Below are 26,134 nucleotides of genomic sequence, written 5' to 3'. Positions count from 1 at the left end.
ATATTTCAACCACCATCAAGTGGCGCTTTCCTTGATACCCTTAATTTCTAGAATTTCTTGTTTTTGTGGGGAACTATGGGGGACATCCTTGATACCCCTCTTAGATCCCTCTTTAACAACAAATGAGTGGCTCCACTGGCTATAAACCCATCTTGCCAAAACCTGCATCCAATGACTGCTGCAGGGGAGGCAGAATAGAAAGAAGTTTGGGGGAAATCCTGATAAGTCAAGTGAGAAAGAACAAGCCAACATCAAAGGCCAATAAACCCCTAGGTCCTCTCACCAGAGCCCTCTCACCTCCCTTTATGGCCAAAGGGAAATAGCTTATGGCAGGAAATCCTTGTGGTGGTCACAGAAGTCAACAACAACAAGGACTGGCTAAAACCAGATCCTTCAAAGAAAAAAATGACCAGATACTGACCCCAAAGCTCATTACACCATCACCACAAGTAGAAGGGGGCCAAAGGGGTGAACCACCGTGACACTTCCGGAAAGGACCATATCAGGAACAAGACATCCCCCACAACAAGAAGACAGAGTCAGAATTTAGCACCACACAGTTCAGAAATAACCTACCCTGGGAAACACATAAAATCCCAAGAACTGACTTACCCACTGCACAACTCACTTGCGAGTTGCCCCGATCCACTGAGACTCTTGCTTCTTTCACAACAGTGTGTCTCTACCTGAATAAAACTTACTTTCATTCTCATTCTAACTCATTCTTGAAATCTTTTCTCAGGAGCTTGGAGGTTGCCTCATACTGGATATGTCCCAGTCCATGCTGGTGCAGGGCCAGGTCCCAGCATGGAACTGGTTTGGTGACACTAGGACATACAGGGCAAGTTTTCTCACCCCAACTCAGGACAGCTGGGGCCACCCTCTCTTCAAAACTTCTTGCATGGTTGGCTGTGACTTCTATTGAGGCTGCATCTCTGTTCAACCTCTCCCCCTGATAAATTCTGCTTTCTTCTCTTTCTCTCCACTGTCATTGATCCCAAGAGCACTACTGCACACAAATCTTCATTTCAGATTCAGCTTCCTAAGCATATGGTAAAAACTTTTCATTTTCTTATAAGTTGAGAAAGTGAATGGCATACTCTAAAGTGGTGATGTCGGGGCAGGGGTGAGGGGGGAGGGGGAAGATGGACCAGCAAGAAGGTAGGGAAGGAGAGTGTGTGAGAGAGTGAGGGAGTGATAAAGTAGTGGGGGAGAGAGAGAGAGAGAGAGAGAGAGAGAGAGAGAGAGAGAGAGAGATCTAAAAACAGGTAGATCCTGCAGGTCTTCCAAGGGGCTGCCTAAATGGGCAGTCTTAGAAGTCTTAGATGGCAAAACCCCGCTGCCACCATAGACACTTCAGGGGTGGCCAGTGCAGGCACAGAGACCACACCATCTTGAAAAACAGAACTGCTTGAGACTAGGATCCTAGCCTCACCACCACCAAATCTGGTCTCAGACACAAACTGGGACTCTACAGCCACTGGGGACAAAGACCTGTGACCACAGTTGCAGATCCACAGACACCAAGAATCCAGACATCCCAGCCACAGATTTCTGTGAGTCACAGAGTCCATCCCCCTCTCCACAAACTCACTGCAGCACCATAGGAACTGCTGGTCTCTTCTCCCCACACAGGGTGGCTCCAGCTCCACTGTCCGAATTTGAGCCTGGGTGTGCAAACACTGAAAATCTGCTTTCCGCAGATTGCAAGCCCACGACCAGACCCCACGCCAACAGGGCAGCTCTGGATCTGCTGCCTGGAATTTGAGCCTGGGTGTGGGGACACTAGGAATCTGCTTCCCACAGAGACCAGACCTACACCCACACAGGGCGGCTCCAGCTCCACTGCCCGAATTTGAGCCTGGGCGCGTGGACACTGGGAATCTGTCTCCCACAAAGACCAGACCCCATGCCCTGACAGGGTGGCTCTGGCTCCACGGCCCAGAGTGTGTGGACACTGGGAATCTGCTTCCTGCAGAGTGCATTCTCATGACCAGACCCTATGCCCACACAGGGTGGCTGTGCCACCTGACTTTGATTCTGGGCAAGAGCACACAGAAGTCTGTTTTTCGCAGCTCAGCAGTTGACCTCCTGCTGACAGAGGGCAGCTGTGCAACCCAGTCTCCCAAGCAAACCAGGGACCCTGATTCTCTGCCTGAGAGGCAGCACTGAGCAACAGTGACTTGACTCTGTTTCTCGTCACGCACGCCTGGAATCCCTGATTCACAGTGCATGCACACTAAGAGTCAGTGACTCCAACTCTCAGCATATGTGCACACAGGGACCCTGATTCTCAGTGTGAGGCCACACCAAGAAACAGAGATTCTGATACTTGATTCTCAGCACAGGCACAGGGGTATTCTGACTCCTGGCATGTGCTAGGGAACTTTGATTTTCAGCACACACTAGTGGGGTCTCTTTATCAGTGTGGAACAGGCAGGGTTCCTGATTCTAGGTGAGTGCACGAGGCTGTACTGAGTGCCAGTGACTCTGATCCTGGATGAGCGTGGCTCCCACCAATCCACAGCAGCCACGCATTTTGGTGTTGGAGCTCTTCAATGACACATGGGTGGTGTAAAGCTCCCACTGCACATGGCTCAGGACCCCACAACTTGGTGTTTGAACCTTCTGGTGATAGTTAGAATGGGGAGACAATGAAATGATCCCCAGAAGAAAGAAAGAAGAGGAATTGCCAAGAATGGAAATAGGTGAAATGGAAGCATGCAACATGACAGAAAAAGAATTCAGGGTAATGGATGTATAGTTCATACACCGGATGGACGAGAAAATCAACAACCTAGGCAAAAATCAGGAAAAAATCAAAGGTGATATAGCTACAATCAAAAACATCATGGAAGGTTTCAACGTTAGACTAGAAGAAGCAGAGGACCGAATAAGTAAGTTAGAAGGTAAGGAAGAGAAACGAGCCCAATCTGAACAGCAGCTATAGAAAAAAATTAAAAAGCAGGAGGAGAGCCTAAGAGAGCTTTGGGACAACACGAAATGAAGTAACATGTGTATAATAGGGCTGACAAAAGGACAAGAAGAGCAGCAAGGATTAGAAAATCTATTTGAAGAAATAATGACAGAAAACTCCCCTGATATGGGGAAGAAAAAAGTTACTTAAGCACAGAGAATCCCAAGCAAGATGAACCCCAAAAGACCCACAACAAGACACGTCATAATTACAATGGTGAATGTTATCAACAAAGAGAGAATCTTAAAGGCTGCAAGAGAGAGACAGAGAGTTATCTACAAAGGATCCCCCATCAGATTATCAAATGATTTCTGAACAGAAACACACCAAGCTAGAAGGAAATGGAAGGAAGTATACAAAGTGATGCAAAGCAAAGGATTGAGTCCAAGAATACTCTATCCAGCAAAACTATCAATCAAAATTGAAGGGGAAATCAGGAGCTTCACAGACAAATAAAGGCTAAGGGAATTTATCACTACCAAGCCAGCAATGCAAGAAATTTTAAAGGGAATGCTGTAAAAAGAAGAAATAGAAAGGGAGGAAGGAACACAGGCATAAAGTACAGAATTGGCTACAAAGAAGTACCTATCAATAATAACATTAAATGTTAATGGATTACACACTCCAATCAAAAAACATGGAGTGACTGAATGGATAAGAAAACATGACCCATACATATGCTGTCTACAGATGACCCACCTCAGAACAAGGGACTCACACAGACTGTGAAGGAATGGAAAAATATCTATCAGACAAATGGAAATGAAAAAAAGAAGCTGGGGTAGCAATACTTATTTCTGACAAAATAGACCACAAAGTGAAGAAGATAACAAGAGACAAAAAAGGCCACTTCATAATTCTAAAGGATTGATACAACTAGAGGATATAGTTCTGGTAAACATTTATTCACCCAATGCAGGAGCACCCAAATACATAAAAAAAACTTCTGGAAGATATCAGGGGAGAGATTGACAGCAACACAATCATAGTAGGAGACTTTAATACCCCATTAACATCACTGGATAAATCCTCTGGATAAAAAAATTAGCAAAAAAAAAAAAATTCTATACAACTTACTAGATCAGATGAACTTAATCGACATCTTTAGAAAATCCCACCCCCAAACTACAGAATATACATTCTGCTCAAGCTCACATGGGACATTTTCAAAGATAGACCACATATTGAGACACAAAGTCTCTCCAAATTCAAGAGGATTGAAATCATATCAAGCATCTTCTCAGATCACATGGCATAAAATTAGAAATCAATTACAATAAAAACAATCACCAAAATTCAAACACTTGGAGGCTGAATAACATACTATTAACCAATGAGTGGGTTACCAAAGAGATCAAAGAAGAAATAAAAAATATCCTGGAAACAAACGACAGTAAAAACACAACAATCCAAAATCTTTGGGACATGGTGAAATCAGTTCTGAGAGGGGGAGTTTATAGCATTACAGGCCTACCTCAAAAAACAAGAAAAACTGGTGAGGCTGGGTCCCAGGCCCGGGAAAGGCCACGCGCCCCTGGGTCCGGGTGAGGCCATGCGCCCCTGGGTCCAGGTAAAGCTGAATCCTGGGTCTGGGCGAGGCCGTGTGCCCCTGGATCCGGGTGAGGCTGGGTCCCGGGTCCGGGTGAGGCCATGGGCCCCTGGATCCGAGTGAGCCTGGGTCCCGGGTCCGGGTGAGGCCGTGGGCCCCTGGATCCGGGTGAGCCTGGGTCCCGGGTCCGGGTGAGGCCGTGGGCCCCTGGATCCGGGTGAGGCCACGCGACTCTGGGTCTGGGAGAAGCCACGCGCCCCTGGGTCCGGGTGAGGCCACGTGCCCCTGGGTCTGGGGGAAGCTAGATCCCGGGTCCGGGCGAGGCCATGTGCCCCTGGATCCGGGTGAGGCTGGGTCCCGGGCCTTGGAGAGGCCATGCGCCCCTGGGTCCGGGTGAGGCCATGCGCCCCTGGGTCCGGGTGAAGCTGAATCCTGGGACTGGGCGAGGCCGTGTGCCCCTGGATCTGGGTGAGGCTGGGTCCCGGGTCCAGGTGAGGCCGTGGGCCCCTGGATCCGGGTGAAGCCGTGCCCCTGGGTCCGGCCGAGACCAAACCAGAGGGAGTCGGACCTGCATTACCACCATTTGTCCACCATCCAGAGCTGAGGGGTCAGTGCCGACATGTACTCATAAGGAACTGGTGGACATTGATATGGGGTCTCAAAAGAACTGTTGGTCCAGAAAGAAACTCACTACGGACTGATTCATTTGCCTGTCAGAATAACTATTATTGCTCGTCTCACATTCAATGCTTATAAGTATATCTCTAGTGACACATGATTTCGCTCATCTAGGGGAAATGATGAACAACATAGACTGATGAACAACAACAGAACCAGAAACAAGGAGGCATCGATCGGACTATCGGGCCTCAGAGGGAGGATAGGGGAGGGTGGGGGGAGGGGGAGAGATCAACCAAAGGTCTTGTGTGCATGCATATGAGCCTAACCAATGGTTAAGTTCAACAGGGGGTTGGGGCATCCATGGGGAGGGGTGTGGGATGGGAATGGGGGGATGAGGACAAATATGTGACACCTTAATCAATAAAGAAATTAAAAAAAAAACAAGAAAAACTGGTAATAAACCATCAAAATCTGCAACTTGAAGAATTAGAAAGAGAGCAACAAGGAAAGCTAAGTGTAAGCTGAAGGAGGGAAATAATAAAGATCAGAGTGGAAATGAAAGACAGAGACCAAAATAAACCAAAACCAAAACCAAAACAAACAAACAAACAAACAAACAAACAAAAAACAACCAATACAAAAGATCAGTGAAATGAAGAGCTGGTTGTTTGAAAGGATAAACAAGATTTATGAACCTCTAGCCAGGCTCACCAAGAAGCAAAGAGAGAAGATCCAAATAAACAAAACCAGAAATGAAAGGTGAAATAACAACAGACCCCACAGAAGTACGAAAGATCATTTGAAAATACTATGAGCAACTCTACTCCAACAGACTGGTCAACCTAAAAGAAATAGACATATTCCTAGAAAAATATAATCTTCCAAAACTCAATCAGGAGGAATAAAAAAACCTGAATAGTCAGAAAACTATGGAGGAAATTGAAACAGTAATAATAATAATAATAATAATAATAATAATAAACCTTTCAGCAAACAAAAGCCCTAGTCCAGACAGCTTTACAAAGGAGTTTTACCAAACATTCAAGGAAGAAATAAAACCTATCTTCCTCAGACTATTCCAAAAATTTCAAGAGGAAGGAACACTTCCACGTTCTTTCTATGAAGCCAGCATTACCCTAATCCACAAACCAGATAAAGACAATACAAAGAAAGAGAATTACAGGCCAATATCCCTCATGAACATAGATGCCAAAATCCTCAACAAAATTCTAGCAAATCGAATCCAGCATTACATCAGAAAGATCATACACCATGACCAAGTGGGATTTATTCCAGGGATGCAAGGATGGTACAATATCAGCAAATCAATAAATGTGATAAACTGCATAAACAAAATGAGAGTTAAAAACATATAATCATATCTATTGATGCAGAAAAATCATTTGACAAAATCCTATACCCTTTCTTGATAAAATCTCACATCTTGATAAAATCAACAATCAAGTTGGGAATAGAAGGATCATACCTCAACATAATAAAAAGCCATATATGACAAACCTACAGCCAAAATCATACTCAATGGGAAAAAAACTAAAACCATTTCCCCTGAGAACACGAACAAGATAGAGATGCCCACTCTCACCACTCCTGTTCGACATAGTACTGGAACTAGCTATTGCGATCAGACAAGAAGAAGAAAGATATGGCATCGAAATTGGAAAAGAAGAAGGAAAAGTGTCCTTAATTCACAGATTACAGAATATTGTTCATAGAAACCTCCAAATACTCCATGAAAAAACTACTAGACTTAATAAATGAATTTGACAATATAGCAGGATACAAAATTAACACCCAGAAGTCTATGCCTTTTCTATACACCAATAATGAACTTACAGAAAAAGAAATTTAAAAAGCAATTCCATTTACCATTGCAACAAAAAAATTAAGATACCTAGAATAAACTTAACCAAGGAGACAAAGACCTATACTCAGAAAATTTCAGGACACTGAAAAAAGAGATAGAGAAAGACACAAACAAATGGAAGAATATACCATGTTCATGGAATGGTAGAATCAACATCATTAAAATGTCCATTATACCTAAAGTAATTTATAAATTCAGGGCAATCCCCATTAAAATACCAATGGCATACTTCAAAGACCTAGAACAAATTCTCCAAAAATTCATCTGGAATAAAAAAAAAGACCCGAATAGCTGCAGCAATCTTGCGAAAGAACAATGTTAGAGGAATCACAATACCAGATATCAAGCTATAGTACAAAGCCACTCTTCTCAAAATAGCCTAGTACTGGCACAAGAACAGACATATAGACTAATGGAATCAAGCAGAGAAACCAGAAGTCAACCCAAGCCATTATGCTCAATTAATATTTGACAAAAGAGGCAAGATCATACAATGGAGTCAAGACAGTCTCTTCAACAAATTGTGTTGGGAAAATTGGACAGATACTTGCAAAGAAATGAAACTAGACCACCAACTTACACCATACCCAAAAATAAACTCAAAATGGGTAAAGGACTTAAACGTAAGATGGGAAACCATAAAAATCTCAGAAGAAGCCATAGGCAGCAAAATAGCAGACATCTGTCGTAGCAATATCTTTACTGTTACAGCTCCTAGGATCTAGGGCAATGGAAACTAAAGAGAAAATAAACAAATGAGACTACATCAAAATAAAAACTTCTGCACAGCAAAGGAAACTATCAACAAAACAATAAGAAAGCCCACTGCATGGGAGAACATATTTGCCAATATTATCAGTGGTAAGGGTTTAATCTCCAACATTTACAGGGGACTCATACAACTTAACAAAAGGGAGACAAACAATCAAAAAATGAAAAACGGACCTAAATAGACACTTTTAGAAAGAGCACATAAGAAAGCCAAGAGACATATGAAAACATGCTCAAAGTCACTAATCATCAGAGAGATGCAAATCAAAACAACAATGAGGTACCATCTCACACCAGTCAGAATGGGTATCATCAACAAATCAACAAAAGATAAGTGCTGGAGAGGATGCGGATAAAAAGGAACTCTCCTTCACTGCTGGTGGGCGGGCAGACTGGTGCAGCCACTGTGGCATTTCCTCAAAAATTGAAAATGGAGCTTCCATTGACCCAGTAATACCACTTCTAGGAATGTATTCCAAGAAAATAGAAACACCAATCAGAAAGGATATATGCACCCCTATGTTCATAGCAGCACAATTTACAATAGCCAAGATTTGGAAACAGCCTAAATGCCCAACAGCAGATGAATGGATTAGAAAACTGTGGTGCATCTACACAATGGAATACTATGCTGTAGTAAAAAAGAAGGAATTCTTACCATTTGCAACAGCATGGATGGAACTGGAGAGCATTATGCTAAGTGAAATAAGCCAGTCAGTGAAATAAAAATACCTCATGATCTCACTAATTTATGGATAATAAAGATCATTATAAACTGATGAACAAAAATAGATACAGAGGCAGAGAAGCATCAAACAGACTGTCAAACTACAGTGGGAACGTTAGACATTGGGAGGGCTGGGGGAGGGGAGAGGTAAGAGATCAACCAAAGGACGGACTTGTATGCATGCATATAAGCATAACCAATGGACGCAAGATACTGGGGGTGGGGTGGGTGGGTTAGGGCATGTACCAGAGGGTAGGGGAGGCCAGGGGAAGTCAATAGGGGGAAAAAAGGAGACGTATGTACTACTATTTCTAATACTTTAAATAATAAAAATAAAATTTAAAAATAAAATAAAAAATATAAAAAGAAAAAAAATAAAGTGGTGATTTCTTAGAAATATTAATACAAGAGATTCATCCCTTCCTTTCAGCAGCTCAACTCTATTCCTGCCCCTTCCTTACATACTACATCTTGTACTCCTACTTTAGCATTTGAGTTGGAGAGATTGAATATAAGAATATTTGGCAGCTGGATAGATGGAGAGGTGGGAGGGAGGTAGCTCTAGAGGAGAAATTGTATATACTGCAAAGTTTTTCTCATGGTGCTTCCCCTTGGAAGTCAACTCAATTTGCAAAAGGAACTCCGCTCCCAAGTTCTTCAGGCCCTTCTTACTACTCCAGTGATCTTTCTCATCTGGAACTACACCTGTATTTAAGAAGAAACATTAGTCCCATAGACCTGTATAAAAGCTTTGGGGCTTTTTTCCCCCTCCTAAAGCAGTTACCTGGCTGCGTTGGAACAACAGTGGAATTCTGTGTTTTTACTCCATGAGCATAAATAGAATATTGCCTTGAGGCTTTATTTTTAAAGATAATCCGGATTTTTTCACCAGGAGTGGCAAATATTAAAGGACCTAGGAAATATAAAAAGAAAAGTGTGTAAATAAACTTAAATTGTTTTGAATTATGAGTCATCTGTCTTCTTAAGTATTTACAGAGTAAGTCATTCTTATCCTTTTCCTTAACACGTACCAAATAAAACACAAACACATTTAATAAGTGGATCATGGCTGATTTATAAAACATGATTTTTGCCTGGAAAATTTTAGTCATCTAGAATTTTTATAAGCTTCATCTCTAGAAATCCTACTTTGATGGGCATCAGTTAATGCATACAAAAACACACAATTTAGAAATGGAGCACTTCACTTTCTTTCTTGACCCAACCTCATCATTTAAGCCTTTAATTCTTTCCCCCCTTCACCCTAGTGGAAAATTGGAAGGAGCTACAAGGCCTTTTTATGACCCAGGGTAATATTCTTTCTGATAGACCGAAGACCCCTTAATTTTACTTTCTCTCTTTCATCCCAGGCCAAGAAATGAAGGTATAACATTTGCTACAAGTCTTGTTTCTATTTGAAAGCAGATTGAATTGGTGGCTCTAAAAATTCTGAAACAGAGATGATTTTGAGATGAACTAAACAGTAAGAATTCTCTTCAAACTTGTGCTATAATTACTAAAATCAGAGCCCTGAAGAGACCTGGTGAACACTGGCTAAAGTTAAAGTCAACACCTCTTTGACCCCCATGTAATTCTACCTTCCCAAATGCTATGCTTGTTTTTCCTTTTCTATAAAGTGTTTTTTTGTTGTTGTTGTTGTTGTATAAATGATAATGGGATCTAGAGAGTCATATTGTATTATTTATCTTGTTGCATTTGGCCAGAATCCTAGAGAAAACAAACGTCCTTCTGTTACTAAAGATAGGGAACCACCTACCAGCAGAGGATACTAGATAGCACAGACCTCCCTCTCTCCCTCCCTCAAAAAGGGGCAAGCTCAAAAGTCCAGAACAATAGCCACTCCCTTCATGGGCATGTAAATCCATCTTCTCAGGATCCTATGCCAAAAATGCCCTTTGATAGATACATAAATAGCAGGAACCAAATAAGATTGGGCATATGGAAATACCATGTGAGTTCTGGAAATAATAGGCAACATATAGAAAAGCCATTTTACATATGAAGTCATCATATGACCTATGGAAATGCCATGTGAAGCCTAAACAATGACCTGTTACTTATGAAAATGTTACATGTGGGTGCTCAGTGGTATAGGTTTCTTAGCTGATCTGTCAAGGTTGGAAGAAAGGGCTATAATTTTCCTCACTCTTGGACAGAGATGAAACCGAGTAGGAACACTTAAGTGTTTAAATTAAAAGCAAATTTAAGCAAAGAAGTGCTCCTGCTCACTATAGATGAATTTCTGGACTTCATTTTAATTTCAATGCAATTATCGCTACATGTTATATCTAAAGTCCCTCCCAGATCCATAATTCTTGGATTCTGAGTGCAAGAAACCAAGCAATGTGAAACCAACCACATTAATTTTCAGCAGTCTCTCTATTTTCCTTTAAACAATACTTGAATCACTCTTTTTTCTAGTAAAACAAATTAGAGTTAGCATTATAGGCATTTTTCTCTGTCAAGATGGAAGTTGACAGTATCCTCAATGTGTGCAACAATCTCTAGTGGCTGAGGACAAGAAGCAAACACCCCAAACCAATCTTACTGTATATCTTATACCTAGTATATCCAGATGCTTTTCATTTTCATTTCTTTTTGTTTGCTTTGTGAATGTGATATCATCATATTGACGGTATACGACTTTCTTATATTTGGACCCAAGAAATGTCCCAATTTTATCCAAATATATGTTTGTTTCACTTTGAGAAAATGAAAATAAAGACAAAACCCACAAAATTAGTTAATTTAACAATTAAATTAGATACATTCTCAAATGGAAGAACTACTTATTGAAATAATATAATTTATTAATATCTAGAAGCTATTGTACCTTGGAAAGTAATTCTTCTTTTTAAAAATATATTCATTCTGGTAAGATTGTTGAATATTTATTCTGTACTTTAAAACACATTTTCAGAATAAAATTTTAGTTTTGATACATGAATAAATAGTAAGAGAGAAAACTATAGAAAGAAATCAAATTTTACTAAAAATAAAATTACTGTCTTTAATTTCAGGTTTTCAGAGGAACAGATGTAGATGGAGATGAATGTAGACAAAAGGAAAATCTGACTGATTCCAAATGCTAAATGTAGTGAATTATGCTTATTATATCTCAAAGTGATACAGTTGGATGGTAGCACCCATAAAGAAAATAGGATGCAACAAATGGAAAGAGAGACCAGAAGAAACAATGTACAGAAGAAGTTTTTTAGATATTTAGAAAGATTTGAAGTCATTTGGAATTTATGATATCATACATAAGTCAATTATCAAAATTTGAATGCATCCTAAACACACATATAACAAACACATACCAATCACATACATGCATAGTACACACACATATCATACCAAACACAAAAACTTACAACACACACACACACTCTCTCTCTCTCTCTCTCTCTCTCTCACACACACACACACACACACACACACACACACGCACACACACTGAAAAGAAAGGGTGAGAAACTACAGGATGAGGCCTTCCTAGTTAGAGACTGAAGTGATGGCCATACTTCTTTCTTCTTTGTAAATGGTGCAGTTCTCTTTCCCACGTCCTGCTAGGAGAATAATCCCACACAACTTCCTCAGCTGCAATATAAAAAACTTTCTCCTTTTGGTACTGCATTTGCTGAGGGAATGGCTCCGAACACGGCCTCACTTTGTATTTATGTTTCATGCCTCCTTGATAGTGCTGTGAAGTCAGACAAACCACATAAAAAATTCCTAGAGGTAAATAAGAAAATAATTCATAAAGTTTTGCATTCAGACCTCTTTCTCTCTGTGAAGTCATCTATAAGATATAAACCCCCAAAGGAATATGGTAAGATAGTTCATTCATTCTTTCACTAATTTTATGAATATTTGTTGAGTATGTTCTTTATGCCAGGCTTTCAAGGCACTTTAGAAACATCAATGAATACAACAGTTAAAAATCCTTGCCCTTACAGTTTATATTGCAAGGTCTTGTAGACATAGTATAACTTTTATGCATGTTGGAAGATAATAAATACTATGCATCAAAGAAAAAAGTGTAACAGTGTAAGAAAGATTGAGGATTCTGGGGTGAGGTGAGCTCAAAGGAGCAATGGACAGTGTTTATAGGATGATTAAGATAGGCCCTGATGGTAGGGTGGCATTTGGGCAAAGACTTATGAGAGGTGAAGAGTAGATCTAGGGGAAACAGGTAACAAACACCCTTAAGATGAGGGCCTAATTGGTGCAGTTGAGGATCTTCTAAGAGGCCTGTGTGCCTAGAGTGGAGTGAGCAAGGGTGATAGTACCAGGAGACAAGATTGGTGGGGAAAGGAGGGCTGGGTCCCATGGGCCCTTGAGGGCCACTGAAAAATCTGTGGCCTTTACTTAGTGAAATGAGGAGCCATAGTGGAATTTTGAATTGATGAGTGACATATTGGCACTCTGGCCTCTGTGCTGAGACTGGACTGGAGTGGGTAAGGTGGAATTGAAAGGATACCTGTTAGGAGGCTGTTAAAATCATCCATGAGAGATGATGGTGGCTTAGATCATAGAGGTAGTGGCAGAGGGAATGAAAGGAAGTAGAAAGGATTTAGTTTAATACATTAAAAACTCCAAGGAATAACCATGACTAAAACAAATCACCACCACCACCACAACATCAAAAAAACCCAGCCTGGTTCAGAACAGTGAATTCCACCTGAATTCTGATTGTCTTTTAATTTGGTAAATTTTATGCTCATCACATTCTGACCCTGCTTAATATTACCTTCATAGCAGTAACTCTCTCTTTCAACTCTTTACATGTTTTTTTATTATTGTTATTAATTTTTATGGAGAGTAAGATTCAAAAAGATGGACAAGGAGGAAAAACCTTCAGATTCAGAGGGTTTAGGAAATAGAACTTGTTTAGGATAAAATGATTCTCATATAGCACAGTACTTGACATGTAGTTGGTTTCTCCACATGTTTATTAGAAATTATATTGTTTATGAAAGAGAATGAAGAGAAGACAATTTTTTTTTTTAAGTTCAGGGGAAAAGAGAGTAAGGAGTAGGGCTGGGCTGGCAATAACTTGCCACTGAGTGGATGCCTGCAACAGAGAAGAGAGTGTTGGAGAAAGATTTCTCCTCCCCCTTAATTGCTCTTAATCACAGATTTTGTTTGTTTGAAAAGCAAAATTAAAAGCTTTGGAATATAGAAAATGTAGTCAAATGAATCTGTGGCATTACAAAAAGTTAAGATACAAATCCATGGTATTTATAGAGTAACTAGTTTATTGTGTAGACAGTATTTGATTGATGCCAATAGTTTTTTTTTTATCAAGATAGATGATTTTTTTTTGTGTGTGTGTGAAGTTGGATCTGCAGGATAAAAGAAGGCACTAACATTTTCTTTAAAGTCCAACATATTCCAAGCACTTTACTGCATCTTTACTTCTTATATCTCATGGGATCTGATCATTGCCTATTCCTTTTTGTAAGTTGTAAATTATTACAATACTTATTTTACAAATTAGGGTATTAGGTTTAGAATGGAGGCTTAGCTCCTCTGATCCCCACAACAATTCTCTGATATGGGATGTATTTAAAAAAAATATTTTCTAGTAACAATTAACCTCATTGAAGTCAAAACCTCTCCCTTGAGAGCAAAGCTAACAAGGAGAGATATAGGAGAGGGAGGCAGAGAAAGGAGGGTAAGGTAGAAGCAGAAGGAAGTTCTGGGAAACAAATAGACAGGAGAGTAAGAAATGCAGCAGATAGTTGAAAAAAGACAAGGTCAAATGTTTCAAAACATCTTCACTGCTTTTGAGTAGTGTGGGTTGGTTTAAAGCCTGAAGCCAGGAAGAAAAAACTGGGAGAGAATGAGGTTTTTGTGTACAGGAAGATGATATACCAGTGCTCCTATACATTAAATGGAAAGGGCAATAATTTTCCAAGCACTATTTGTATGATTTATCTTATTCTTCTGTGCAAACAACATCCAGTGCACATAATGACACTGTTTTTCATACTTTACACATGTTTCTGGCTGAAGGAGAAGATTTACCACTTACCTGTGGAATCAGTTGTCATGAAAAGTGTCTGGGAAGTGTGGGGGAATAGGGCCATAGTGTCCCCCCTTTCTCCTGCAGAAATGAAGGTATTTCCTGAAAAGTATATCCCATGTAAGTCACGCTGTGATCCCACACTAAGGACGTGCCATGAAATGTTGTCTCCTAAGCACATATCCAGTCCTGGCAGATTTCCATACATGTATCCATTTATAGCTGCAAGACATTTGAGACAAAGACAAGAGAATTGAATTTGACATGTCCTTTTTTTTTTTTTAATCCTCACCGAGGATATTCCATTCATTTTTAGAGAGAGTGGAAGAGAGAGGGAAAGACAGAGAGAAATATCTATGTGAGAGAAACACATTGATTGGTTGTTTCTTGCAGGCACCCCAACCAGGGCCCAGGCCTGGGAGAAGCCTGCCACAGAGGGACAAGCCCTTGACTGGAATCAAACCCGGGATCCTTTGGTCCACAGGCCAATGCTTTATCCACTGAGCCAAACCGGCTAGGGCTACTGACATCTCTTGAAACACAACAAAGAACTAATCATAAAGCAATTTATTCATTTAAGAATATTAAGGTAACCAGAGTCAATCTTTTCCTTTTAGATATCAGAAAACTAAGACCAGAGGAGCAGTTAAGTGTCCAATGTCATTAAGCTAGTGAATGGAACTGTTAAGAGCAGAGCACAAGTCTCCAGACCAATCCTTTCCCCACTACATCTAACACTATTCCAAAACTACCAACCAACCAACTCAACAAATACCCCACCCAACCACTCCACTAATTTGTCAATAGAGAAATACATGACTTTTCTCTCTTAACTAAACAATATATTGCGCCAAAAAGGCATTGGTAAATATTTGGTAAATTGAATTTAACATAATAACCTTGGTAGACAATATTTTTTATTGGGAAATTATATTTAAATTTAACATGAAACATATTAGCCAACCATTCAGCCATGAAACGTGCATTTTTAAAAAATGATCTGTAATTCCTTAGGCATAATGAAATTAAACAACTGCTTAATATATCTGTCATGTAAACTAAATGTTTTCTTACAGTACATTAAGTTAGAATCCTGGAAACTTTGATCCTCTTTATCCACACTTTCAGGTTCTGTGGTAAATGTTCTAATATTTTCATCCAGGAGATGACTTTCATTTTCATCAAATATTGTGGCAAGTAGGTAAAACTCTTTGTCTATTCCCTTCTGTGAATGAGGATAGAAAAAAGAATAGACATGAAGTATAGATGGTCCAAGAATTTATCTGAATACAAGATTTTATATATAATGAAATTTGTGTGCTCCTAGAAATTGTGATCAATTGACCTTCCACTTACTGGCATTTATATATATAAAGAGGTATGATGCAAATTGTCCATTATGGCATCACAGTAATGACCGTTGAACAGGCTGCGTGCACATGGAGCACCTCTAGGTCCCCTCCCCGCCTCTCCCGCAGTGGCGGTGGCGCCCCCGCCTGGCTCCCTTGAGCCAGTGGCTCGCTCCAGCCTCCTGAAGGGCGCAGGCCCCTCCCAGCTCCCGAGGAAGCAGTACAGCTCGCTTAGGGCTCCCGTGGGCGCCAGCAGCTTGTTCCCGCCTCCCATGGAAGCAGCACAGCTTTCTCCTGCCGGCTCCCCAGGGCGCGCTGGGGCTCCCACTGGCTCCCAGCTCCTGCGGAGGTAGCAGGCGGCCAGTGCACACAATATCGCATGCTGGGCCACTGGTTTTATACAAAGGCATGAGTCCTAATGAACGGATTTATCAGAACTAACAAGTTGGAGAAATCTCTACAGCTGTTTTCATATAAAGCTCTTACTCTAGGGATTTCTACATCTGAAACGTTATAAAATAAATTACATAATCAGATAATCACAGATAGTGGCTTTTCATAGCATGCTTTATAGAAAGTAAGTTAAATAAAATGTTTTTAATTATAAATTCTAGAAAGTCTGCATTTTAGGGTTTATGAATAAATTAAATATGTATAATATTTCTATTTTTGGATAAAAATTACATGTAAGATTATGAGACTTCTAAATGACTTTATATAAATTAATACAAATATATAATCACATTTTAAAATAAAATATACATAGAATTATACTGGGGAATTTACAAGACTTCATTACACAGTAACTATAATTTTAGAAAAGAACTTGGATATTAGTTCATTTGTGAGTGAGGAATGAAGGAAAATCATTCATCAAGCATTTATTGAGCACCTACCTACCACATGCCACAGAGGGGCTATAGTTGTTACAATAAGTAAATAAAACCCCTGTATGGTTTCAAGGAACTTATGGTCTAGTGGAAGAGAAAGACCAGTAAAAATAAATGCATGAATAAGTGCTTTAATAAAAACAGATAAGGAACTATGACAATCTGCAGAAACTTTAAGTAACTTTAGTTAGGAGATATTGTCTGAAGGGCAGGAAGGAATCCTCAGTATGAGTTTTAAAAATGTCTTCACTTTTAGCAGGTGAAACAGTGAGGAAAGATAATTCCAGATAGAAGAAAGGCAAAGTCAAAGGGATGAGACTTAGCCTTCCTTACTCAGGGACTAACAAGCTAATTGTGCAGTAAGGCCAGAATGGTAGGGAGCGAGGTAGGAATCTGGAGTGATTAGAAGGGTTTGATGTGTTGATGTCCGAGTCAAGAAATGGTGGAGTAATTTTCAGTGTGGAGAGTGCTGTAACTAGATTTGAAAGGAAGGGGTGTGGAGTGATATTGAAGCAGGATTAGAGTGGGGACAGGAGTTAGGAGGTTAAAGGAATTCAGAAAGAGATAATGGTGCCTAAAATAAGGCAATAGTATTGTAGATTTGGTGACTGATGTTACAGAATAGAGAAAAGAGGGTGACTTAGAAGGGAGAAGGACAGGTAGTAGCCATGCAGAGGGAGATGAAGAGTTAAAATAGTTGGAATTAGAAATGTTTGTGGAACATGCTAGGGTGGGTGTTCATTGGGCAGACGAAGATATACGTTTGGAGTTGAGGAAAGGATGGAATTGGGAGACATCACCCCACAGAAGTGAAAGCTGTGGACAGCTCCATTGCCTTTTTTCCACAATTCTGTCTCAGGCAAACCCTCACCAAGGCATACCAGGACATAGGTCCCCTGACTCACCTGTTTGCCATCCTTTCCAAGGCTTCCCTTTCTGCACACCAGGAGAGGCCCTACAAGACCACTGTTGGTGTCTTTTTTCCCATATACTGAGGAGTAGTAAAACCAGGTCAGGCAGTTGGGATCTGTGGAGGTAGGGCCCACATCTCTTGGAACTTGCCAGGTATAGACAAATGTTGTGCCAGGATTTACATGTGAGGAGGCTGGAGGGATACCTATTAAGGAATAACCATTTGTAAAATGTATCTATTACCCAAAGTACTCTAGTTTAGACTGTGAGATCTCTGAGAGCAAGAACTGTATCTTGCCCTGACTGGTTTGGCTCAGTGGATAGAGCATTGGCCTGCAGACTGAAGGGTCCCAGGTTTGATTCCAGTCAAGGGCATGTACCTTGGTTGTGGGCACATCCCCATTAGGCGGTGTGCAGGAGGCAGCTGATTGATGTTTTTCTCTCATTGATGTTTCTAACTCTTTATCCCTCTCCCTTCCTCTCTGTAACAAATCAATAAAATATATTTTTTTTAAAAAGAACTGTATCTTGCTCACCTTGTAGCACCTGGGGTGACAATTGAAAGGGGCCAAAGGAATCACTTTGCCACATTAAGTACACAGAGCTGTTAAGGAGTGAAAAGAGGGCTGCATAATAACTTCAGGAGAAAATTTAATTTTTTTTGACATTATATTACAGTACTAGAGGCCTGGTGCATGAAATTCATGTATGGGGGGTGGTGTCCCTCAGCCCAGCCTGCACCCTCTCTAATCTGGGACCCCTCAAGTGATGTCCCTCTCACAATCCAGGACCACTGGCTCCCAACCGCTTGCCTGCCTGCCTGCCTGATTGCCCCTAACCATTTCTGCCTGCCAGCCTGATCACCTTCTAACCACTCCCCTGCCAGCCTGATCGATGCCTAACTGCTCCCCTGCCAGCCTGGTTGCCTCTAACTGCTCTCCCTGCTGGCCTGGTTCTCCCCAACTGCCCTCCCCTACAGGCCTGGTTGCCCACAACTGCCATCCCCTGCAGTCTTGGTCCCCCTCAACTGACCTCCTCTGCAAGCCTTGGTCCCCCCAACTGTCCTCCCCTGCTGGCCTGATTGCCCACAACTGCCCTCTCCTGCTGGCCATCTTGTGGCAGCCATCTTGTGTCCACATGGGGGTGGCCATCTTGTGTGTTGGAGTGATGGTCAATTTGCATATTACTCTTTTCTTAGATAGGATGGCTTGCTTGGCCCTCCCTCAAGTTCTACTTACTTCCTCCGGGTGTTTTGTAGTACGAGCCCTCGTTGCTTTTGCTGTAACGCAGTCCATGAGGCTGAATGCTGAGAGGCAGGGGACCATTGTTATAGAAAGTGACCTTGAGGGTGTCTCCTACCTCTGCCTTAATGACAGGACCTAGAAACCAAAAGAGTTAGTAGTTGCTCTGGTTTTCATAAACATAACTGTCAGGTTGTGTTGCTTGGGTAAGGGTCTGAGAACAAACTAAGGGGATGATGCCTTGAGTCAGATGATTTGGGGTCTTAAAAAATCACCTTGGATGAATATAATAAACTTATTGGATTTTTAGGAAAAAAAATGTAGTATGAAGTTGGGTGAATTGGATTATATTGTTTTCATGAGGTTTTAAAATGACAGCCAAAATCAATAAAACTGTGAGTGGGTGAATATTATTTTGAATGCACAGAATTTGTTTAAATGGTACATACTTATTACCTTCCAATCTATAAATAGAATTTTACCAAGGATTCCAAGATGTTCTTCTCTTGCCTTCTGTGTTTGGAAGGAAGCATCTGTGTATTCACGGTAAACTAGTTTTTGATAAGTTCCTCCAATTCTTGTTGGGCCTTGTTCAAAATATATCTGAGATTTACTGAGAGAGAGTAGATACACAAAGAACTTTTAAGTTTACAGTGATCATGTAAAAAGACAGCAAGAATCTACATACATTTGTTTTAAAGTACTTGTTAATTTATTTTTAAAAGTAATTTATGCTCATTGTAGAAAATTTGGAAAATAAGGAAAAACATAACAAAAAAATTAAAATCTTCATAATGCTACCATCTATATAGAACCATTGTCAATATTTTCCATAGATATCTTTTTAGTCTTTTGTGCGTGGCATGTAAGAATTTCCGTTTACCTAGTATCTACAAATTTTCTTTTGGAATAAAAATTAAAAAGACATATATCTGATTTTTTTCAGGCAGATAGTAATAAACATTGCTTTTAAAATAAGTATGTGCAGAGATGTGAGAATATTAAGATGAGAGATTCCATTCTTATTTTATTATTCTACTACTAGAGGCCCGATGCATAAAATTTGTTTAAGGGCTTTGGCCTTGGCCCAGGTCCCCGCCTGCCCACTGTGGCCGCGGCCGCCCCTACGCACTGCGGCTTTGACCAGAAGGAAAGATGTCTGGTCTAATTAGCAGATTATGCTTTTATTATTATAGATAATAAAGAAAAATGGAGTCTGCTAGAAAAAAATAGGCCCTAGCAATGAACTGGTGGCTTGCAGTGTTAAGACTTGCAGTGTTAAGAAATCGTAGTATTTCTTAGCCAGGAAAATCAAGCAAGACAAAAGATCTATCACTCATCCTTACTTTAGCCAATATAAAATGAGTGCCAGACTCTGAACCTAGTTTTTGCTCTAAGCCCAGATACCCTTCTCACAATTAATACAAAATTTCCATTAAACAGATTGAATAATTTATTGATGAGCTTAAAATGTAAGAAGAGAAAATATTCATTTGATATCGCATTCTTAGTTTTCTCAAATTTTTTTGTGTGTGAATTAGAGAAAAATAAACACTATGGAAAACATTATTTTTTGGTGGTTTTAGAACTTGATATTTTCTGACATATAACTTTAATTCAATAGACCAGAAGGATTAAAACTCCTGTAATTTTCAAATTGGTAAATACATTTAACAATTGGGCTATCAGAAAAACTTTTTATGCACTTTTAAATACTAATGCTGCAGTAATGTATTTCAGTCTTAGTTTTTGGTCATTAACATAGCAATTGGTAATATAGTCTTAAATATTATTGAGTAAAAATATTTTTATAATATAATGTAAGGATGCTACAGGAAATGATTTAATTCCCTTCAGATGTTAGCAGGAAAGTACAAATTACACATGAGGAATGCTCTTGAATTTTTGTAAAATTGCTATTGATAACATTATCCACTATGCTGTTAAATGTCTCATAATTATAAAACAAACCCATTTTAACACTCAGTGCTAGGAAACCTGTGAACAGTTTGTTCTCCTTTGCACTGGCTGCTGCCAAGACATTTAGAGAACAATTTTGTGTGGCAATGATACTTAGGTTCAAATTTTTCCAATTATTGATATAATTAATTTTCTACCTTAATTTTATCAGAATCTTTTTGGTATAAGATGCCTAAATCCTTTTAAGGAATAGTTGGGTTCTAAAAAGTTTCAATTATCTTTATTTAAGCATAAATGCTTCAATCAGCAAATCATTACCATCCAGCTGCTGTTAAAGGTTTTCCAGTGAAGAGATCTATACCAGATGGAGCATAGTTCCATAATGTTTTTTCAGCAGCAATATAATAATGTATAACACGGGTCCCATGTTCATCTGCTGAAGATTTTTGGCAATTACTTACATTGAAAAAAGCCTTCATACTCTCTGAAAAACATTAAATCCAAGTAGAGAATGTTATGAAGACATGAAAACATTTTTTTTGTAGTCCATATATATTTTTTATTTTAATCAACAATATTGCAACTTCCCCTTTCTCTGAGAAATGTTAGGTACTTTATTTATGGAATCTGTGTAAAAGCCTAAAATGTATGAAACAAGTGCAAAAGCCAGGATACAAAGATGAATGTTAGAAGATTGTATGTTACAGGAGAATAACCAGCATTGGCCAACTCAGAGATAAAAACAGTAACTGCCTACTGAGAAGCATTTGAGAGTCTGTTTGACCCAAAATGTCTTCCCTTGTAAGTATAAATTGCTGCCACGAGGCACTAATAGTAAGTTGGTTTATTAGATTAACTCTGGCAGCCAGGTGGAAAATCAAGGCAGGTACATTTTCATGAGGGCATCAATCCTGTGTTTTGATTTCAGAGTACCATTGGTGGAAATGTAAATTAGTATATACATTTTGAAGGAAATCTGGCAGCATTTTGTTAAAATTAAAAAGCCTCCCATTATATAATTTCATTTCTTGGTAGTTACTCAAGAGCAATATTTGCACATGCATAAAAATATACAAATAAAAGGCATTAACTACAATATTGTTAATAAATAAAAAAAAGTAGCCCTAGCTGGTTTGGCTCAATGGATAGAGCATCGGACTGCAGACTAAGGAGTTTCAGGTTTGATTCTGGTCAAGGGCACATGCCAGGGTTGTGGGCTTGATCCCCAATTGGGGGCATGTAGGAGGCAGCCGATAAATGATTCTCTCTCATCATTGATGTTTCTATGTCTCTCTCCCTCTCCTTTCCTCTCTGAAATAAATAAAAATATATTTTAAAAAATAAATAAAAAAGTAGAAGCAATGAAATGTCTATCAGTAAGCAAATTGTTAGATAAATTTGTATACACCCCTAATATGGAAAACTATTTGACACTTTAAAAGAATAAGCTAAATAGATGAAGAATGTCATAGAAAAGATTTCAAGACATATTGATGAGTGAAGAAAGCAAGAGGCAGAATATTATATGCAGTATGATCTAATTATGTAAAAGAACCACAAAACATAGCTATGTGTTTTTATTTGCACACGTTCATACATATTGTATGAAAATTCATAGTAAACAGTTTTGCAAGTATTCACACTCAACTGTTTACAGTGATTACTCTCAGGAGAGGGAACTGGAATGGTGGTGAAAATGATATTCCTTTCTAATATCATTAGATTCAACCCTTGGACTACAATGGCTGTGTGTGGTTCTCCTTTCCCCATGGCCCTGAGAAGGACACAGCACTCAGGAAATCCTAATAAACACCGGTTGCTTAGTTGTTTAAATAATTCATTGAAGTCTGATGCTAACCAAAGTATGAGACTTAGAAAAAAAGAAAGGTTTTGATCAGGAAGTAAACCCCATTTTTGTACAAAGAAATAAAAATTAAATTCTTCAGTTCTAATAACAATCAGATTTTCTGATTGAAAAGTAAAACAAAACATTTACATGATTATATGTAGAGTTTGGTTATATTTACGAGTATAAAAGATCAATAACTTCATAATTGGCCAGCCTATTATTCAAAGGACAGTATGATTGCAGAGGATAATAAGTGAAAATAAAAGTTTACTGAGTAATGGATTATAATTACAGTTGACCCTTGAATAACTCAGGTTTGAATTGTGCAGGTCAACTCATCTGCAGATTTTTTCATTTCATAAACAGAAAACATAAACTTATGGTATTGATACATACAGTACAGGAGCATAATTTATTTTCTCTTACAATTTTCTTAATAACATTTTATTTTCTCTAGCTTACTTTATTGTAAGAATACAGAAGATAATACATACAACATAAAAATATTTGCTAGTTGATTGTTTATGTTATCAGTAAAGCTTCAACAGTGGGCTCTTAGTAATTGAGTTTTGAGGGAGTCAAAAGTTATATGTAGATTTCTGACTGCGAGGGCAGTTAGTGCTCCTAATCCCAACTTGTTTAAGGGTCAACTGTATTTGTTCCTACATAATTCCTGGCTCTGCCTCTCACAGGGTTTTGGGCAAGAGTTTAATTTTTCTCAATTAAACAACAACAACAACAAACAAATCTGTAATAATACTTGCTCTGGCAGTGCTCAGGTTTTTTGTAAAACTCATAGGTTGATGAACATAAAAGTTTGTGTTTTTTTTTTTTTTGTAAAAACAATAATAACAAAACCCCCTATATACCAAAAAGGGTTTATTATTGTAGATTTAGAAGTACCAAAGGGGAGGAGAAAATGGTGGCTGAATAGGCAGAAGTGATGTGCACCACTTCCTGGGGCCAGACCAGAAAAACAAAAGAACATCCACCTGAATTAACAAATTAGACACAGCTGGGGAGATAATTTTCAATAAGGAAGGGCAAAGGATGCCTAGAGAATGCCACTTGCCAGCCATAACCTGCATGGAACCACCACTGTGCCCTGGCAGTGAGTGGTACAGTACTTCCGGACAGGTTCCCAAATGTCTGCAGGGAGCACTAGCCAGAGTGATGTCCCCCACCAGGCCTCCTCACCAGCCTGCTGGGACCCAGCATTCCAAGATCTGGCTTCCAGACCTTGGAGTGAGTGCAAACCAGGAGGAACCCTGAATACCACCTCTGCCCCAGGTCTCAGGATCTGCTGCCAGGGTGACCCAGAGCAACCCAGTGTGTGCCCCACTCCAGGCCACAAAAGAGTGTTGACTGTGTGACCCAGAGCAACAGGCGCCTTCTCCACCCTGACCCCCAGGACAGCATTCCTGGGGTGACCTGGAACAACCCAGGGTGTGCCTCATTCCTGGCCACAGTACTGTGAAACCCAGATCAACACATTCCCACTTCACCCAGGGTCCTGGGAAAGGCATCCCAGAACAATCCAGCAGGTGCCTCACTAAGGGTTACAAGAGAGCACAGATTGTACAAGACAGAACAACTCACTCCTGCTCCACCCTAAGCACAGGGACTTGCTGCCAGGGTGACCTTGAGTAACCCAGCATGTGCCCCACTCTGAGCCACAGGAAAGCTCTGACTATGTGACTCAGAGCAACCTGCACCCGCTACACTCCAGCCCCTGGGACAATCCTGCAGATTGAGTAACCCAGCATGCACTACACTCCAAGCCATAGGAGAGCATTGCCAGGGTGACCTAAAGCAATCTGGTGTGCCCAACCAAGGGCCACAGGTACATGCTGCAAGTCTGCTGCCAGAGGGACATAGGGCATCACCCTGCAAGAGGTGCCAGGGTGGCAGAGAAAACTGTATGCCAGAGGGCTCTGAGTCCCCACACAGTGTCACACATGAGAGGGACTCTGCACATGCTCCTGCCACCCTGAGCATCTGAAGCAGACAACTGAGGGACCATATCCATGGGAGAAGGGGCTACAACTCAGAGCAGAGACAATAAAGGTGTGAGATTCAAGGCAGACCCGGCCTCTGGGCTAATGATTTTCAGACCATTGGCCTGATAGGGTCTTCAACCTCTCAAACCCCAAGAAGGTGACCAGGGCCAGAAAGATATAGCAAAAATGGGAAGACAAAGAACCCATAAAGGAAAGAAAAGGAGGAATCGCTAGAAAAGGAATCGCCAGAAATGGAGGCAAGCAATATGTCAGAGAAATAATTCAGAGTAAGGGTTATAAAGTTCCTAAATTGGCTGGATAAAAAATCAACAACATATGTAAGACTCAAGAGGAAATAAAAAATTATATAGTTGCACTAAAAAACACAATGAGAGGTTTCAACAGTAGACTAGAAGAAGTGGAGGACCGAATCAACAAGTTAGAACAGAGGGAAGTAAAAATAGTCAATCTGAACAGCAATTGGAAAAAAAAATTAAAAAGCAGGAGAAGAGTTTAAGGGAGCTTTGGGACAACATGAAATAAAGCATTATTCACATAATAGGGGTGCCAGAAGGTCAAGAAGAGGAGCAAGGATTAGAAAAACTATTTGAATAAATAATGACAGAAAACTTCCCTGATTTGGGGAAGAAAAAAGTCACACAAGCACAAAGAGTCCCAAACAAAATGAACACAAAAGACCCACACCAATTTACTTCCTAATTACTAAGGCAAACGTTAATGACAAAGAAAGAATCTTAAGGGCTAGAAGAGAGAGAGACAGAAAGTACCTACAAGGGATCTCCCACTAGACCAGTTATGGGCAACCTTTTGAGCTTGGTGTGTCAAACTTCGCCAAAAAACTGAGCATAACTCGGGTAGTGTGTCACTTTGAAGAAAAAACATTATCTTGCAAATGTTTCATCCTCGGCATGCGGCCGCCTCAGCGGCCACATGTCATCAGAAATGACTACACATGTCAGTGCTGACACGCGTGTCATAGGTTCGCCATCACTGCACTAGACTATCAAATGATTTCTCAACAGAAACACATCAGGCCAGAAGGGAATGGAATGAAGTATACAAAGTGATGAAAAGCAAGGGACTGAATCTAAGAATACTCTATCCAGCAAGGCTATCAATCAAAATTGAAGATGAAATCTGGAGCATCATAGTCAAAAAAAGCAATGCAAGAAATGCTAATGGGACTGTTGTAAAAAGAAGAAATAAAAAAGAAGGAACACAGGCATAAAGAATAAAAATGACAAAAAATAAGTACCTTTCAATAATAACCTTAAACATAAATGGATTAAATGCTCCAATCAAAAGACATAGGGTGACTGAATAGATAAGAAACCATGATCCATATATTTGCTGTCTATGAGAGACCCACC

General features: G+C 39.9%; 1 protein-coding gene across 1 annotated transcript in view; it reads right to left on the bottom strand.

The window, feature by feature from the left end:
• The window catches only part of LOC307094913 (ceruloplasmin-like), a gene marked incomplete at both ends in the record, with an annotated part of 68,348 nt that overhangs the window by 24,998 nt on the left and 17,216 nt on the right, over window positions 1-26,134 (bottom strand). The window contains 9 exons of the mRNA XM_079764088.1: window positions 9,315-9,443; window positions 11,114-11,253; window positions 12,076-12,286; window positions 14,592-14,804; window positions 15,657-15,807; window positions 17,727-17,938; window positions 18,972-19,112; window positions 19,457-19,587; window positions 21,213-21,378. Coding sequence (XP_079620214.1) covers window positions 9,315-9,443; window positions 11,114-11,253; window positions 12,076-12,286; window positions 14,592-14,804; window positions 15,657-15,807; window positions 17,727-17,938; window positions 18,972-19,112; window positions 19,457-19,587; window positions 21,213-21,378 — 1,494 coding nt within the window. The remainder of the gene's footprint in view (window positions 1-9,314; window positions 9,444-11,113; window positions 11,254-12,075; window positions 12,287-14,591; window positions 14,805-15,656; window positions 15,808-17,726; window positions 17,939-18,971; window positions 19,113-19,456; window positions 19,588-21,212; window positions 21,379-26,134) is intronic.

This window comes from Cnephaeus nilssonii (assembly GCF_951640355.1).
Source record: "Cnephaeus nilssonii genome assembly, chromosome: 3".
NCBI classification, from domain to species: domain Eukaryota; kingdom Metazoa; phylum Chordata; class Mammalia; order Chiroptera; family Vespertilionidae; genus Cnephaeus; species Cnephaeus nilssonii.
This window is presented reverse-complemented; position numbering and strand designations above follow the sequence as displayed.